Source organism: Metarhizium brunneum, chromosome 6, assembly GCF_013426205.1.
Source record: "Metarhizium brunneum chromosome 6, complete sequence".
Classification (NCBI taxonomy): domain Eukaryota; kingdom Fungi; phylum Ascomycota; class Sordariomycetes; order Hypocreales; family Clavicipitaceae; genus Metarhizium; species Metarhizium brunneum.
In genome coordinates, this window is record NC_089427.1 from 3,228,835 (window position 1) to 3,246,595 (window position 17,761).

Genomic DNA, 17,761 nt, shown 5'->3' on the forward strand with positions numbered 1-17,761 from the left:
AAGACGGGAGGTAACAGGTGGCGTGGTGTTTTTGGGGGCGGAGAGATGTCCCAACTGCTCCGGGATGGGGTCACGCACGCTCTGGCACCAAGAACAAGCTTCAGCCCAGTGCGTTAACACAAACATTGTTCATGCGAATGCACGCCAAGCTGAAAGATGAATGAAGCGGTCAGTCAGATAAAGGCTAACTAGTACATCTTGTCTGGCGCTGGCGCTGGCGCTGGCGGCGGCGGCGGCTATTTCCGAGACGGGCAAAACACTTCCAAGCCTTGAAAAGCAAACTCGCTCAAACATCGGCTCCGGCTGGCAATAAGCCTTACGGAGTCTTAATGTGGTCCATCCATCTGTGTTCCGAATCCACATGCCTTCTCGCTTACCTGCCACATGCTTGATAATAAATTGACTGTCGGGGTCAATTCCCCCACTTTCCAAGAAGTGCTTGCTTGAAGATGACGCATATTGAGGCTGCCGCATTCAGGGTTCCGCGCTCTCCGTGAGTACACGCAGCATGCGTCGCCTGTCGGCCCCCAAACGGCGCTTGCTATTTCAGATGCCGATCCTAATTCCCGAGTGGTACGGTACACCAAATTCTATTAATATCGTAGATTATTTTCGCATAGAGCAAATAAGAAGAAACAAGGAAACGCGATTTTTTTTTTTTACAATCATCATAGTGACAAGCCTGATAAAAACGTGTCTGCACCGTAGCATAAGCATATGCGCATATGCGGCAGATGCAGTTCCTTGCCCGCAGGAACATGGACCTTGTCACGAATCGCGGATTCCAGCGGTATCCCTCCCACATTGGAGACATCTATGTATTACTCGTCATCGTCATCCTTGCCCTGGTAATCGCCTAACAAAATATCATCAATACCCAACCCGGTAGACGAATTCCTAATCCACTCGGTTTCCACCCGGAGGAATATCCACACCCATCGCCGAAACACCTCGAGAAACTCTATCAGAAAGATGCCGCTCTCAAAATCACTAAACTTGTCCAAATGAGGACTCAACTTCAAGGACCAAGTACACCTCAGCATCAGGTCCAGCACAATGACTGCGTAGTACATGATGACGGGGCGGAAGATGAGTCTGTCGCGAAGCCCCCAGGGGTGGTGGGACGAATTGCGCTCCCGCCTAGACGCGAAGAGCGTCATGTCCCAATCCTTGGCGACGTCCCAGTAAAACGAATACAGCGAGTTGACGAGCACGGCCACCAGCCAGGCCCTGTTGTACGCCGCCCTGGCCGCCGCATCGTCCGTGTTGCGCTGCAGCGCGCTCGCAACGAGGACAGGGAACGCGGTAGAGTACTTGAGGGCGTTGGCCAGATGCTGGCCTCCCCAGCCCGCCGACTCCTTGTACGGCGCCCGCCGAACGCGGAGGTACTCGATGATGCACTGCCGGAACCGTATGGCGCTGGGCACGCCCATCAACAAGGGCACCACGACGGTCCCGCCGCAGCTCCGATCCGGCCGCTTCGTGGACGACCCGCCGGCCGTGAAAAACATGCACAGCGTCACGAACACGTCGCCGCACACCTTGGCGTACGACGTCAGCACGTCGGCGAGCAGAATGTCGCCAAACTTGCCGTCCTGCGCCTCCGCGATGCCCCCTATGCTAACGCGCTTCAGCGTCGCGAGAAACCGCCTCCTCCCGCCGCTGGGCAGGTTCTTCAGCGGGACGAGGAAGACGGCGACGATGCCGGCGAGGTACGTCATGGGTATCCAGTCGTAGTCGATTACGCGCGACGCCGCCCCCCAAGTGCACAGCCAGAAGAGAACCATGGACACGGCGAAGAGGCCCGAGAGGAAGGTCGCGAGGCGGTACGTCGAGAGGTGGTGCGGTATGTGGTGCGGCGAGGAGCGGCCCGGGTAGCGTATCAACGATGGGACGTCGACTTTGGCCAGGTACAAGTAGTGCAGGTTGAGGCCCCAACCCCAGACGGCTGGGCGTTTTGGTTTAGCTTCTTGTACAATCGGGGGCTCGTGGGCGGCAGGAGAGGAGGAACTGACCTAGTGTTGCGATGAAGCCGACGCGAAAGGGAAGAGGGAATACGAGGCTGAAGGCGTCGAGTTCGGATTCGACTGCTGGATCACCGTCCATGGTGGCGGCGCGTCATGGACGCAGGTGCTAGGTGGTGTAAATGAGTGGCGAGAAGTAGATGAGTGCCCGGCAGTAAAGGAGCGGTGCGCGGGTCGTAGAGCAACAGGGCAGTCGTGGTTCTGTGAAGACGTGGCCGGGAGATGAAGTCGTAGATTCCAATGTCTACTTTTTTTTTTGCTCAGGGGGCCACGAGACACGAGACACGTTGGACCAATGTCGAGCTGGTTGGAGCTACGTCACGCCCCGCCATGGCTGGCTGGTTGGAGATCCACTGATGACTGATAACGCCTAGCTCATCATTTGAACCTAATATCCAAAGAGCAATTGCAGACCGCGCCTCAACAAAACGCCCATGGCACCGATACCATACATTACAGCACGACATATCATCCAATAACAAATTTCTATTTCATACTCACAAAATTGAGTCGTGCTGCAATCACAACGGTGAGACGTCCAGCTTGAACCACCCAGAGCCTCCACCGCCTGCCGCTTCTGGCCCGGCACATGGCTACATCCCCCACACTCCATTGAACCTCGGGACAGGAAATCAGAATCCGGGGGAACGAAGCTGCCGACCTCCGACCTCGTCTTTTCAACTTGACCACACATTCGCAACCGTCTTTCTCGCCATACACATCCACTCGCTAGACGCTTCTATACATCACAAAAAACACTACGGCAAACCAGCGTCGACAATTTCCTGTTTCCCAAAAAGAACAAGAAACGGCCCTACTTACCCCGGGCCGCCATGGCCTCGAAACCACTCTCCTCGCCAACGGCATCGCCAACAGCATCACCCTACCCATTCGCCGCAGCACCAGACATTGTGCGCGCGCATCAAAAAGACGCCTACTTCACAGGCCACCTGGCCAACACCATCAGCGACCTCTACCGACGGCTCTTCGGCGCTCGCGCAACACACTCGCTCGCCCCCGAGCTGCGCTCCCTCGCAGCCCTGCTCTACTTCGCGCTCACCACGCTCCCAGGCAACCGGACCCTGGGCGAAGAATACTGCGACCTGGTGCAGGTGGAATCGCCCGCCGGCCAGCTCCCGGACGTCAAGCAGCGAGCAGCCTACATCGCGGGCACCATCCTCCTGCCATACCTCGTCAGCCGCACGCTCCCCAGCCTGCGCAACCGCCTGCGCAAGCTCATCGACAGGAGGCTCGACGCGCTCCGCCGCAAAGGCAACCAGGCGAGCAGGGAAGCCCGCGTTTGGGAATACATATCCAACCACCTGCCCTCGCTGACATCGGCGGCGCCCATCCAAGCCGTGACCCTGGCCCTCTTCTACTTCAACGGCACCTACTACGAGCTCACGAAGCGCCTCCTGTCCCTGCGGTACGTCTTCACGCGCGCCGTGCCCGACTCCCCCGACCGCGGGGGCTACGAGGTCCTCGGCGTGCTGCTCGTCATCCAGCTCGCCGTCCAGAGCTACCTCCACATCCGGTCGACCATCTCGTCGGCCGGCCGGCGCGAGCGCAACGCCCCCCCGGCCGGCAGCGCAGTCGACGTCTCCCTCGACCACACAAACTCGTACTCGGCAAACAGCGACCTCCTCCTCACGGAGCTGGGCGCCCGCGGGCCCCAGGAGAGCAGGGTCGACCTAGCCCTCACCACCCACACGCCCGTCTCTTCCTCGCCGCGCTTCGACCTGGCCGACGCCCAGGCAATGGGCTACATCAGGGGTTCTCAGCAGCGCAAATGCACCCTCTGCCTCGAGGAGATGAAGGACCCGTCGGCGACCCAGTGCGGGCACGTCTTTTGCTGGGAGTGCATAGGGGACTGGGTGAGGGAGAAGCCCGAGTGCCCTCTGTGCAGGAGGGAGGCCATGGTGCAGCACATTCTTCCCCTGAGGGTCATGTAAAATCCCTGTGCTGCGACAGTAGACAGACGGAAGAAGAAGAAGAATCAAAACCATATGAATTTCGGAAGCTTTTGAATTTCCACATTTTGCCTAATTTGCTCTTTTTTTGGGCTCTTGGAAAACTGTTCCGTGCAATCTAGCATACATGTCCATCTAGATATAGACAAAGCCAGCAGCATCACCAAGTCATCACACACCATCACTCCCTCTTGCTCACCGCGCAGAGCACAATCTCCAAAAAAAAACCATTTTGCCATCAACAACAGTTGCCAGAATTCCACACAACACCAAAACCACATCATCCGGAATAGAGCGGGTGTGCGAGGCGGTTGGGACAGTTGGCATGCTGAATGATGCTCATACCAAACACCTTGATAGACGTAGAGAGCCAAATGCGCTCACCGTCTAAAACAGCCCCAAAACAGTCAACGCTAAGAAGGCCCAATACTCGTCCCAATTGCGTCGAGTCCTTGACAGCAATCGTGATCACGGAAATCATCTACATTGTAGATTGTAACGTACACATGCCTACACCAAGTGCACTGTTTTCAAAAAAAGGTCCAAGACTATAATTGGGAGACAATCTCGGTCAATCTACATCAATAATAATATACACGCAGTTTTCGACGTCTCCAATGAAGGGAATGCTCTCGTACACTAATAATGCTAGTTATACAACAATGAAAAGGAAAAGTGAAACTGAAACCCAAACAACGCTGTGAAATGTATGATATTGAAAGAAAGGATCAACTACATCTCCCTTACGTGCCCCATTCACTGAATGGTGTCTTCATATAACACTCAGTCATCGACAAAATCTCCTTCCATGGTATCATTACTCTCCCGGATCATTATTTTCGCCAAGTATACCCCTCGCGCATACCGTCCTTCGAAGTCAAGATAGCCTGACAGTCATGTCAACCGACCTCGCTTGCTTCTAGTCTGACACGGGCCAGACAATGGTGTATTTTTTGGAGCTCCGTTGTTGGAGCCCTAGAAGTGTTTTTTTTTAATCTTTTGGTACTTCAAGTCGACCCACCGACTCGAATCCTTTTCCATCCTGCGACGTTGAAAAGAAAGGCCAAATAAATAGTCTAATGCCACCTCACCACCTCACGACAAAAATAAATATTCGTTCAAACAAAATAGGAATGCGCAATGCAGTTGCGGATGATGTGCTCCATGCAGGTATCTTGAAACGTCAGGTGTAGCCCGACAATGTAAACTCCGAAAACTCCTGGATTGTCGCTGCAGACATTTTTTGGCAGACACGCTAGTTTCAATGCTCGGCAGTGAAGACGACAATTTCGCCGCGATCGTTCCGGCGCAGGCGCAAGTTTCGCCAAAGTTCCTTTTCTTCGGTGGCCTTGGGCAAGTTGGAACCGGAGTCTTGGCGCACGCGATGGAACTGCTTCAAGGCCTTTTTCATGCTGCATCCCTTTTTGCTCTCAGGTCCTTTATTCACCAAAGAGAGGAATGCATCGGCACGTGGTTTGTATACAACCACTTGGCCCTCGCCAGTCTTGCCGTCCTTGGATTGCGGTCGGTATTCAATTAGCTTGGTGTCTCTGTGTTCTGGGTGCCGGTGAGAATGCTTCTTTGACTTCTTCTTGGACGACTTATTCATCATGGCACCGAACAGCCCGTCGCTAATGCCCCCGCCCTTGGAATGTTTCGAGTGTTTTGACTTCTTCAGAGGGCTTGCAGGAGAATTCCCGCCGACATCGCCGCCAGAATAGTCGGGGGACGGAGGGTACGTGTGCCGCATCATCTCTTTCAAGCTACCAGTAAGCCCGGAGTGCATAACGGGCGGCGCGTCTGTCATGACTCGATCCGCAGGAACATCAACATGGAGACGCTTGCGCTTCTTATCCTTCTTGGGCTCTCTCTCTCGGCTTCGTCGTCGCTCGGTCTTAGAACTGGGAGTCACAAATGCTGCATCCGTAGGCACGGGGCCGGAACCGTACTGAACTAGGGGTTCACCATCGTATCGCACCAAGGATTTTCCGTCACCAGTTTCCGGTCCCTGCTGGTCCATGACGAGGTTCATGTTGGAGGCATTTGGAGTCTGGCCGGTGGCGATGAGGTAATCAAACACATTGATATGATGATCGGTAGCGGCGGGAGGAGGTGTAGGAGCTTCAGGGAGCCCTTCTGCCGGGGATGGTTCGTCCTCAGTCTGCCCAATAGAGTCGTTCCATGGCTCGTAAGCTCCGTCCTCCCCCATGTCTTCAACATACGGCTGCAGGGCCATGTTCTTGGGTCGATCGTATTGATGCTGGTACCGGGAGTCGTCGGGTTTGTGGTTGTTGATCTTGGGTTTTTTGTTCTTCTCTTTGTACAATGCACCTTGGTATTTTTGGTCTTCGGTTATGCAGGACTATCGGGATGTTAGATGCTATGTGATGCAAAAGGCGACGTCGCGGCGGCAGACACGTTGTGGTGAAAGCTGGTTCATGGAGTGACACATACAGTGTGAGAGCGGTACTGTACACCTTGGAAATGGACCATACAATCGAGACAGGAAAAGGAAGCTCCGTGACAACGATTGCGGTGAGGGTCGAGTTTCTTCTTTGTTAAGACGTCACCACACGCCTGTTGGCATGAGAATGTTAGTTGAGTTGGGAAAAAAGATCATCTAGAGCGGCAAGTATGAGACGCGCGGGAGGAGGGTTATTATATCATAAGCCAGGTCACTGTACCAGGGGGCGTGTGCTTTTGAAAGGGGAGGGAGGGGGATGGATGTTCAGAGACAAGCCAAACGGAGGGTGGGCCAGGGGATCAGCGGGACACAGAAGGGAACATCCGAACAGGGCAGGGCCTATGTTATTGCTTGGTCAAAGACACAAAAGGACTCCTCCTTGCTCCGTAGTGCTAGCACCATCAGCCATCAGCCAGCATGTGGCGATTGCTTCTGGGTGTCGCGGGAGTGATGTCAGGGCTGGATGGCATCAGCATGATGGAGGGGGGCGTTGTGCAGCGTGGTGGGATGGGCGACGCGCCTTGGAAAATGAGAGCGTGGCATGATGGTGCCAGGCACTCCAAGGTATTCATTGTAGGGTCAAACGAGGCCACAAGAACAACCCAAGGACAGGCCCGGCTGGGGTGGGAGCACAGGAAGCCAGGAATGGAACAAGAATGGAACAGGAAACGGACTAGGATTAGCCTCACTCACCTCACACTGAAAGGAGACCATTCTTTTGGTCGTAATACCGGGCTTGCGGGTGATTGGGTCAGGACGTCGCTTGGGTTGGGCAGAGGCAGAGTGTGAGTGGACGCGGTGCTCGAGTGTGTGATGAGGCGGCCCAAGGGCAACAAGCAAGCGGGAGCAGCGGGCGGAGGCTTATTGTTCGCAAAGAAGCCAAACGCTGGTGTATGAGTGGAGGACGCGACGAGGCGACGATCGGGTGTGAAGCCGCCACGAGAGGCCAAGAACGGGACAAGAACCTTGAGCCTCCAACAGAACGAGGGGCCTTCCTTGTTGGATTGGGATGGTGTTGGGGAGCACGGGCGCAATAAAGCGGCAGAAGTCGAGGCGCCTGAGCAGTTTCAGGGCCTTGCTCTGCGGCGGACTCGAGGAGTCGAGGCTATCGATACCAGGTGCCGTCCAGTTGGTGGCAGGGGGGGCTCCCAATGGCCAATGTCGGACTGAGAAGTGACGGGAATCTCAAGAGAGTGACCTGGGTCGCGGTGAATACCGGCGAGACTGGCGGCTGTTCAGGAAGGGTACCGGGGAAAGTACTTTGTAAGGGGTGGCCAGACAAGAGGAATGCGTTTCAGTTGACGTCGAAAAGGACAAGCCCCTGGTTACTAGATGAAGGAATTGGAATGGGATGGAGGGGGGCGGTGCGGCGCGAGGCCCGAGATGGCTGTGTGTGTATGTATGTATGTGGTATTTGCCAGGTGAGTCTGGCGGGATGAGAATTGAGATTGTGTTCAAGGAGCCAGAGCGAGGCAAAGAAAGAAAGCTAAGAGCCGAGACGGCAGATGGTCGGCGGTGGGCTGTAAGCCGCAGGGGCCCGCGAGGCAGGACAAGGAGTTCTCAAGGTCGGAGGATAATGAGCAATGAAAGCTCCAGTGCGCGACAGAAAATGAAATTTTGAATAGTTGCGGGATGGATGTCGTGCCTTTATCGATATTATTATGGGCCCCGAAGCACGTCAAGCCGGTAATCGCGTTGCTCGGCGGACAATGTGCCAGTGTTTGACAAGCGGATTAACGTGGTGCGAGGGGAAAAGTCTGCGGGAATTGATTTGCCAGGCAGGGCAGCGAATTGCTCGACAGGCTCACTCTTTTTGCTAGGTGCGCGCTTATCGCCCCACTATTTACTGTTTGATAGTTACTTGAACTCCCCTAAGGATGTTTACTTCTAATAGAATAAATGCTGATATATTTGAATGTAATACCTGATGACCAGGTCCCAGGTAAAGCGTGAGCACACCTAGCAAAAAGAGTGATCCCGCCGAGCAATTCGCCAGCGCATAGCGTTTGGAGACGAAAATTTTGTGCTCTCGGGCATGTGGTGCTCCAGTGCTGCCTCCTGCCCTATCGCTGTGCCTGTGTTGTGCCTGCGGTGCTGCCTTCCTTGCCGCCGTGACGTGCGTCTCTGCCCAGTGGTTGACAGTCGACTGGTCCGTGTCTGGGCAATCAACGTCGCCTGGTGAATGTTGTGCGGGTTGCTGGAGCAGGTGCAGGCTCAAGCACACATCATGATATTACATACGGTCTTGTTGCCATGGCGCAAACTTGGACACGCTTCATGGGCCATGACGCCATTTCACAGATGCTTCTGGCTCTGTTCTGTTCTGATCTGCTTACTTAAGGAGTTCTCGTCCTCCTATCTGTATTCTTGTGTTTTTTTATAATGCTACCACCAGTCGTCCTAGCTACAACACCGCCCACATAACTTACTCCTACCAGACAACATTCGAGTGCTTATTAGCCCACGCCCCGCGCTGTCCATCTGCCCCCCCTCCAAAACACACCAGGGTCCAGATGGCTCCTTCCACCAGCTCTCAAACTCGCCTGAGGCAGCGCCTTGATTGGTCTGTTGAGGCGAGGGATCGCGTCGAGCAAGGACAGCGGCATGTCATGTGGACACCAGGGTCATTGCAACTCCCGAGGGAACATTGAATAATTGTACGTACATACATCCATACTCCTTACTCCGTAGTTATTTACGACACAAGGCGACAAGGAGCAACCTCCGAACTACTGCACATCAACAGACACCAAGGTTGAACGGCGGCCAATCTCTTCGCGACCTGCAGATGCTGCCGTCACAAGCACAACCCACGCAACGTCAGAAGCAGGTTTTCCAAGGTTGCCGTCTCCATCACTCCGTACGTACATACATACATCACACACGCACAGACACAAAATGTAGATAGGCACACTCCAACACCGAGACTGTGGCTGCGCCGTTGCCGTAAGCTGAGTGTCTGGCCTGCTTGGCCAACTGGGACTGCCGTCGATTGTCTGGAAAACAACTAAAGGGGTGCCCTCACACTGGCCATGCAGGCCAAAGGCTCTCCGGTGCTGAATATAGAACTGCACGGCCAATCGCAAGTCAATAGTCGTGCCGTCTTATTCCAGTCAGTCTAGAATTACGCTGTCAACATGCGCAGCGACGACCAATGTCAATGGATTCGAACCCCTCCCATGTCGCAGACGGAGCCAATTACTTGGCGGGCCGTTGGCACACAAGCACACCTTCACCTTATGATGGTAGTAACGAGCAGTGTCGACTTGCTTTGTGTGCCATGTCTACTGCGTACGCACACCAACTTGCCAGCTTCGCCCCCATCTAATAGTTACCAAGTGCTCCATAGTGACAACCTCAAGCATGGGCCACTGAGGAGACGGCATGATCATGCGCACTATGCGCACTGCAGTCCGAGTGGCTGAGGCTGCTGACCAAGGCGATGGGGAAAACTGAGACACTTACTCCGTATCTCAAGTCAACAAGCGAACGTGAACAAGAGCCGAGCCATCACTCAACTCCAAGTAAAAGAGCAAAGGATAAACGCACAAGACAAGAAAAGAAATCCGTGCTTTTACACTATTGGCAGCATGAAACGCCAGCCAGCCAAAGAAGTCTCACAGAGCACACGTCATATCCTCTCTTGCCGTTCCTTGTCGGTTCCTCACGACGGGCATCTTGGCCGGCGACAAGGTCCCTTCAAGCATCAAGCAATCCATGGAACCATCCGCGTCCCTTGCTTTTTCATGTTTTCGTTATTTCGCAGCCAGTCACTGCGCCCTTCCCGGCGCCTTGCAAGATTTGGACATGGGCCGGTGCATCTGCACCTCGGAGTCTTCCTCCGGACAGCGGCCTGCGCTGCTGCAGGGGCAGCACAGGAGCCCACACGGCGGCGCTGATGCGGGTTTATACTTGCATGAGACGTGCTCGCGATACTCCAACTCTAATGATATCGGAATGGCGCCCATCATGTACCGATTCCCGTGGTTGCGTAGGCGCTACGGGTGGCCAGGGCCCAACGATCCATCGTATCGAGATTTGTGGCTTAAGGGCACATCCAATGCCTCCATCATACTCATTGTACATATGTATGCCACAGTATCCCATACAAATGTCATCATGGCTTCAGAGAAAGGGAGCATACGGGCCCCCGCATAAATCCCCGCGCTGTAAGATCGGCCACCATGGTGCAGTTGCATCGTGACTACGGAGTAGGCTGTCAAGGCCGCTTGGTACGCCAAACAACCAGAGTTCAATCATCTCAACCTTGGGACGGCATGGCTTGCAGAGAGTCCGGGGGTAACCGTCCGTCTGGGTATGAGCATCCTGGTCCATATTCCCAGGCTTGTGCGCCGAGACGGTTTCGTACAGCATCCAGCATCATGCCCCCCCTCCGAGGGAATCGCGCAGCCATGTTTCAGCAGCGCCGTCTTTATTCCAATATCCCCAAGGAAGACGGAGGGAAGGCCGAACGAATACACGTACAGATATGTACGGTGCCGCGATGCACATGTCATATAAGCTTCGTTTGGGAAATGCTATTGTACAGGAATGGGTATCCCGCCCCTTCAGAACAAGGACGAATTGCGAGTTTCGCCTGAGACACGTCTGCGTTAGTGCTTTGATGGCGACCAAATTCAGCGTTTCAACCTCCCTCTTTGAGTCTGGGTCTGTCTTGCTTGCGAGTCAAGCCTCGAGTAATTCATGCTTGTCTCTGGAGGTCCCAATTCCTTGGGGTATCCGTACGTCGTATGTTGTGATGGGGGCTCCCCGTCAACCCTTTCTGCATAATCTAATCGTGAGCCATGCAATGATGCAGCTACCCCGTAGTTCAGAAACTTAGACGAGCAACACTGGTTTGTGATGGCCGATGTGTGTGAAAGTCGGCCATTTGGCATCATATACTTTGACACACTCGGAGTGCGCATTGCGAGTGCGAATATCCAGCGCGACGCCCACTCGTCGTCGTACTCGGTAACTTCATAATGCATGCTGGTCGGGATGGGCGTGTAACATGATTCCGTACTGATACTAGTAAGTAGTACTCCGTACTAACAGATTCAATGTGATTGATGATATGCACATGGTACTGGTGAGAGTTCGGAGCTCATTTTAAATACCCACATGAGCGACAGAGGATTAATGCCGAGGCCATGTGTCATTTCGAGTCGTCAAGCCTCACAATTGTGACGGATGCCCGGGCGGCTCAATCAAATCGGCTGCCCCCAGGAGGAGGCTTTGCGGATACAGAGTAGATATACTCCGTACTCCGTATTCCATCAATCTTTGGGGTATGGATGCATCCATCATCAGCCATCCGCCTCTCCTATGTATGTACAATTTCTGATGCATGTCTGCGGCGCAATCCATGACACGACAAAGCACCAACCATTGCACATTGACATTCATGATACTAATAAGACAAGAGAGTGGAGCGGAAGGCCCTCAACTCCCTTTTAGCCGCTTCGTCCGTCTGGTCTCAACCCGTCCTAACCGTCTTGACCGTCTTGACCGTCCTTGGTTGAAAGCCCCACACCACACCGTCGACCTCTCTGCCCACCAGACCTCAATCGTCCCGCACATTGGCGTACAGAGTACATGCGTCAATAGAAGCAAACTCCAGGGTTGCTCTTTACCGCCATCCGCAAACACAAAACTGTCGTCCCGTTGTGCGTGCATCTTGCACCGTCTTTTCGTTTCTGTCCACATCCCCAATCGTCTCCAGGGCCTCGCCTTCACACGTCCTTCCAGCACAAATCAGGGCCTCCCTCCCGGCATCACGGTCAGATATGCTCCAATGATTGGCACCTTCGTGTCCTGAACCAGGCCAGCAGGCACGATTAGGCATTCACGACACCAATAGCACCCGCGCGCCCTCACCGAAAATTCTGCAATCTGCAATCTGCTTCTCTGCAGTCAGCCTCGCCACACAAGGACGCCGCCTCGCACATTGCCACCGTTGGGCATTTGTTGTGTTTTCCGTGACAGGGCTGCATCCTCGCCGAGGCAACCTGCCTTGACATCATACCGCCTTGTTTTGCTTCCCTCGACGTCCATTGTGTCATTGGCTCGCCCGTTGCTGCCGCCGCGGCCAGAAACAAGGCGCAGCCTTGGGGACCTGAGACGATCACAACCCAGCCCAATCTCAAGCCTGCCCGTCACCAAAGGGAAGGCTCTCGATGCCTGATCGCGCCGAAATGTCGAGCCACAGCTCTGCTCCCGCCTCGACCCTCGGCAGCTACCTGGAGCAGATGGCCTCTGCACTCAGCTCAGTAGCTTCCTATATGCGTCTTCCTGCATTGGCATCCACGGTATGTGAGGGTGCCAGATTTGGATCTTGCAGCTGTTGCTTGGTCATGTTGTACAGAGCCTGACGGCTGACGTATGTCTACAGGGCATTGCTGCCGCGCTGACGTCGCTTCTTTATTTTAAACAAAAGTATGGTGATTTTATTTTATTTTATTTTATTTTCCCCTCGAGGCTGTCTTGGTAACCCGGCACTTGGCACTGTGACGGATCCTGGTGGTGGTTGTGTGCCGAGGCCATTGGAAGGAGGTTGGGCCGGTCGGCTAACATTGTATTCTCACCAGGGCTTTGATATACCCGTCCCACATGCCCCCAAACTCCCGGACAGATGTACCGAGACCTTCCCAATTCGGTATCAGGGACTTTGAAGAGCTTGTTATTCCTACCGACGATGGCGAGAAACTCTCCGCCTATTACATTCGAGGTCCTCGTGAGGGCCGTAACTCCAACGTGACTGTCATTATGTTTCATGGAAACGCTGGAAACATTGGTCATCGGCTCCCTATAGCAAGACTGCTCATCAATTACACGGGCTGCAACGTCTTTATGCTCGAGTACAGGGGATATGGCACGTCAACCGGTGAGCCCGACGAGGCAGGATTGAACATGGATGCGCAAACCGGCTTGAAGTACCTGCGCGAAAGAGCCGAGACACGAGACCACCGCCTCGTCATCTATGGTCAAAGCTTAGGCGGCGCGGTTAGCATCCGGCTGGTGGCTAAGAACCAGGACGCCGGCGACATTATCGGCTTGGTGCTGGAGAATACTTTCCTGTCCATGAGGAAGCTGATACCATCTGTCATTCCACCTGCCAAGTATCTGACTCTGCTCTGCCATCAGGTGTGGCCCAGCGAAGCATCTCTACCAAGCATCACAAAGGTTCCTATCCTATTTCTCAGCGGTCTACAGGACGAAATTGTGCCGTAAGTCTTGTCCCCTCCCCTCTTTTACTTTTACACAAGCTTCTGTAAGAAGAAGAAGAACAAAAACTGTCATGGATCATATGATGATCAAATACCACACCCACAAAATATGAGCCGCTTGCGGCGCTGATTTGAAACTACCATCTCTCAAGTCTGATTGGATCCCTTTGATGCCACACCTTCAACCCTAATGAAGTACCACATTAAGAAATCTGCCAAACTGACTAAATTGCGCTTTCCCATGAGATAGGCCCAGTCACATGCGCCAGCTATACGACCTTTGCAACGCACCCGAGAAGCGCTGGAAGCCACTGCCGGGTGGCGACCACAACTCTAGCGTCCTCGAGGACGGCTACTTTGAAGCCATTGCCGATTTTGTTGCCGATGTTACGAGCCAATCATCCCTGGAGAAGACGCGGTTATAGAAATGGTAGGTAATATTATCCTGCCGGAGCGGCGCAAATCCTATGATGCGTATTTTTTTTCTGGCTAGACAACTCGTTTTTTTTCCTGCTGGAAAGATGTGTAGTCGAGTCGTCATGATAGATACCCACTTTGTCTTGCCAAGATTGTTAAGCATATACACGGAAATCAGTACATAGACACAGTCTCTAATAATGAGGGGAGTGGAAACATGGTGTCTTTGCCACGAGCAAGTGTTGATTTATTTATTTATTTATTTTCTTTTTTTTAACAAATTATCAGTGGAGGGGGCAGTAAATGGACCAATCGCGCATGTACTTGCGCCACGAGGACCTAATGTACCGTCCCGGTCTGGCGTTGCGTCATTTTCTCTCGTGTGTCTATGTGCATGTCATAAACGTCGGCGGGGTGCCAGAGATCAGAGTTCGACGCGAGGAGTCGCAGGCGGTGGGTTGTCCATGTGACTGACGCTTGGAGGGTTGGTGATTGGGCCGCGTGATGCGCGGTGGTATTGGAAAGGCGGTGTTGTGCGTGGGGTGTTTGTAGAGAGGCAGAGGGATGGATGGGAAGTTGCTTGTATGTAGGTTAGGTCGCGATTCTTTTTTTGGATTTTTTTTTACTTTCAGCAAGGGAGTTGGCGCTTTAATGGTGACTTGTCGCGTTGAGACGAAATCCAAGTGTTTCTGAGAGTGACGAAGCGGCGACTACTAGTAGCACTTGGACTAGAGGCCATGCTCATACCGGAATTTCAACGAGGACCAAGCCATGGTGATCATGGCGATACAAGTATATAATACTAATGCTGCGAAATAAAGACGTATATTGTGATTAATAGAACACTGGCGGAGACATCTCAACACTCGACGTCCCCATCTAGCTCCTGTGTCCACGACCGCTCCCTCTCAATCTTCTTCTTTCTAAGCCCGACTAAGCGTCTTCCCGTGGTCCGGGGAGCTTCTTCGACGGCAGTATCCAGCTTTGCAGCGGCCCTTCCGGCAACGGCACTCCATCCGGATGCATCCGTCTTGCTCACGTCGTCTCTCCTTGCGACATGACCTGCGGAATCGACGTGGCACAGGAACACCTTGCCTGCTACATCTGAGCCCTGAATAGTCCTGGCAAGACGTGGTTTCAGGGAAATGAGAACCTGTTCGAGGGCCGGGGGCGACAGAAACGACGAGTAGGATGTCGTTGCGCGGAGGAGCACCTCGTCTGAGGGGAGGAAGCTGATTTCAAAATGGACAGACGGCTGAGTGGACAGATCGGAGTTGAGGGAGGTTTTGACGTCGTCGATGGTGAGGCCGAAGCGGGGGCTTGTGAGGAGGAATCCGTTGAAGGGGTCCTGCACGGTCAACGGCGGAGAGGGAGCGCGAGATGCGGCGGCGCTGGCTGCGTCTGCCGCTTGGGCAGCTCGGATCTTGATACACTGGGAGAGTGTCTTGCTGGGGGCAGAGACGAACCGAGTGCCCTTGAAGACGATGACGTAGCGGTAGGGCTCAATGTCTTCGCTGCGGCTTTCAAGCCCGTAGTCTTCGGCCAGGACGTGCAGGAATTGGCGATATGTGGTGCTCATGGGCTTGTAACGGAGACGCACCTCGTTGGGGCTCCTAGCAAAGACGCGGAATTCGCGTTCTTGCGTCTCAGCCCACGACGTATTCTCTTTGAAGAGGCGGAGGGTGGTGTCTGAGTAGGGGATGTGATCGTTTTGATGGGAGGTAGGGTCAATGTTGAGAGCTGCGGCGAGTCGACGATTGCGCTCGAGGCGCAGACATTCGTCGTCGCATTTGATTTCGATACGGCTTGGTGTGGCATTGGAGCTGCTGGCGAGACATTTGACTTCTTGGGTGCGAACGCCGCAGGGGCATGAGATGACAGCTTTGGCGGTGCAGGCGGATGACTCGTTGCAAGCTGTCATTATTAGTTTACTTTATCTACAGGCGGTTGAAGCATTGCTCTGAGACGGATCTTGACTTACCAGTTTGTCCGTGGCATGTGTTTTGGCATGGATGTTCACAGAACAATTTCGTTTTGCCGCAAGCCTGCTCACAACGCTTGCCTGATAGATTGGCATCCTCACACTCCCCGGGTCGATGGCACAGTTTCTTGCAGCTATGCAGTCCGCACTTTAGCTTCTTCCCGCAAACCCTCCCGCAATGTGCCTCCTGGAGGTGGCACGGCTGGCTGTGAATCTTTTCCTTGCCACAAGCGCACCATTTCTCGACCAGGAACGGGCACTTGGGGCAGGATATGTCTCCAGCGTGACAGTTGTGCTCCACGGACGGATGTCCACAGCTGGGCCGTCGGAGACAGTTGAAACGGCAGTCTGGAGGCCAGGTACCGCACGGCTGAGGGGGGTGAAGGACTGTCCGGCCGCAGTCGCAACTGATTTCGGTGAAGATGGCTTCTGGGCAATTGGCACATGGGCCACGGTGGCAGATTTGCTGGCACTCGTGACTGCCGCACTTCAACTGTCTACCGCATGTCTTGATGCAAATGTGCTCTGCTTCGATCGATGTTACTTCACTAGGAAGCTTGTGCTTTCGTCGAGCTGCTTGTCTCTCAGCAGCCTTCTTCTCGCCTGCACAGCAGTGCTCTCCGCACTTGTGACGACCGCAGCTCAAGTTGGCTTGGCAAATTCTCATACACATGGGGCTTTGAACATCGCCCTGATGGCAGACGCTCCGGGTGCGTGTCCGGCCACATATGCAAGCAACCTCTATAGTCTCGTTGCAGAATCCACAATCTCCAGTATGGCACTTGGAGGCGCACAAGTGCCCACACGGTAGTTTCTTATGGCAAGGCTCCTCGCAATGTGGAATAGGGTCCTCACACGAAACTCGAGCATTTTTGAGCAGCTCGCCGAGGGGTGTTTTGCCACACGGGCAGTGTGTGACAGATTCTGGCGAGTATGGGCAGTGTGCTGGCTGCTCGTCCTGCGGATGACACGACTCTGAGCATTTATGGATGCCGCAGTCGAAACTGCGCTCGCAGAGCCGATCGCATGTAAAAGTTCCATCAAACCAACTCTGGTCCGCAATGTGGTATGACATCTGTGGCTCTTCTCGTTCAAAACACGGCATTTGCTTCTCAACTCGGCCGCAATAACACTTGGCATCAACAGTCATGTCGCAGTCTCCACAGAGGCCGGAATGGCACGGCTTGGAGCAAAAATGCTCCCCACAAGGAAGCAAATCTCCGCAGGTTTCCTGACAGCTCCATCCCTTCTCGTAGTCGGTCTCTCTGCACAGCTTGCGAGATTCGTTCTTTCCGCAGAAGCAGGATTGAGTTGGCCCTATTAAGCCACAGGGCGGGCAGGGCCCGGCATGACACTGAAGAGGGCACGGGTGTGGACATGTCGGTCGCGGTTTCGAGCACGTTTGACCACAAGAATGTGGAGGCAGAGATGAAGGTGCTGGATGGGGGTTGATATCCTTTCCGCACCAACAGTGATAGGACCCGGGGTCGTCAGATAACTTCGAGTTGCATCCTGGACATCTCCAAGTAAACACTTGCCGAGGCTCAGAGGGCTGTAAATCTGTCTGCTTTTTCTGGTTGTCGTACCATTTCCTGACGCATTTCAAATGAACAACAGTCCAGCAGAGGGTACAAGACCAAACGTGTGAAGTCCGCACAACATCGTCCGTGCAAATG

General features: G+C 54.0%; 5 protein-coding genes across 5 annotated transcripts; 2 read left to right on the forward strand and 3 right to left on the reverse strand.

Moving 5' to 3' along the window:
* Nucleotides 1–821: 821 nt before the first annotated feature.
* erd1 (Protein ERD1 1) lies at nt 822–2,106 on the reverse strand (the record flags this gene model as incomplete). Its single annotated transcript, XM_014690541.1, has 2 exons — nt 822–1,948; nt 2,016–2,106. The coding sequence occupies 2 exons, from the start codon at nt 2,104–2,106 to the stop codon at nt 822–824; spliced, it is 1,218 nt and encodes a 405-aa protein (XP_014546027.1).
* Nucleotides 2,107–2,857: 751 nt separating this feature from the next.
* Nucleotides 2,858–3,976, forward strand: PEX10 (Peroxisome biogenesis factor 10; the record flags this gene model as incomplete). Its single annotated transcript, XM_014690540.1, has 1 exon — nt 2,858–3,976. The coding sequence occupies one exon, from the start codon at nt 2,858–2,860 to the stop codon at nt 3,974–3,976; it is 1,119 nt and encodes a 372-aa protein (XP_014546026.1).
* Nucleotides 3,977–5,255: 1,279 nt separating this feature from the next.
* Nucleotides 5,256–6,434, reverse strand: G6M90_00g103230 (uncharacterized protein; the record flags this gene model as incomplete). Its single annotated transcript, XM_014690539.1, has 2 exons — nt 5,256–6,356; nt 6,411–6,434. The coding sequence occupies 2 exons, from the start codon at nt 6,432–6,434 to the stop codon at nt 5,256–5,258; spliced, it is 1,125 nt and encodes a 374-aa protein (XP_014546025.1).
* A 6,221-nt stretch (nt 6,435–12,655) lies between these two features.
* Nucleotides 12,656–14,112, forward strand: bem46 (the record flags this gene model as incomplete). The annotated part of the gene is made up of 4 exons (XM_014690538.2): nt 12,656–12,769; nt 12,853–12,896; nt 13,049–13,687; nt 13,938–14,112. The coding sequence occupies 4 exons, from the start codon at nt 12,656–12,658 to the stop codon at nt 14,110–14,112; spliced, it is 972 nt and encodes a 323-aa protein (XP_014546024.2).
* Nucleotides 14,113–14,963: 851 nt separating this feature from the next.
* G6M90_00g103250 (uncharacterized protein) lies at nt 14,964–16,025 on the reverse strand (the record flags this gene model as incomplete). The annotated part of the gene is made up of 1 exon (XM_014690537.2): nt 14,964–16,025. The coding sequence occupies one exon, from the start codon at nt 16,023–16,025 to the stop codon at nt 14,964–14,966; it is 1,062 nt and encodes a 353-aa protein (XP_014546023.2).
* Nucleotides 16,026–17,761: the final 1,736 nt, after the last annotated feature.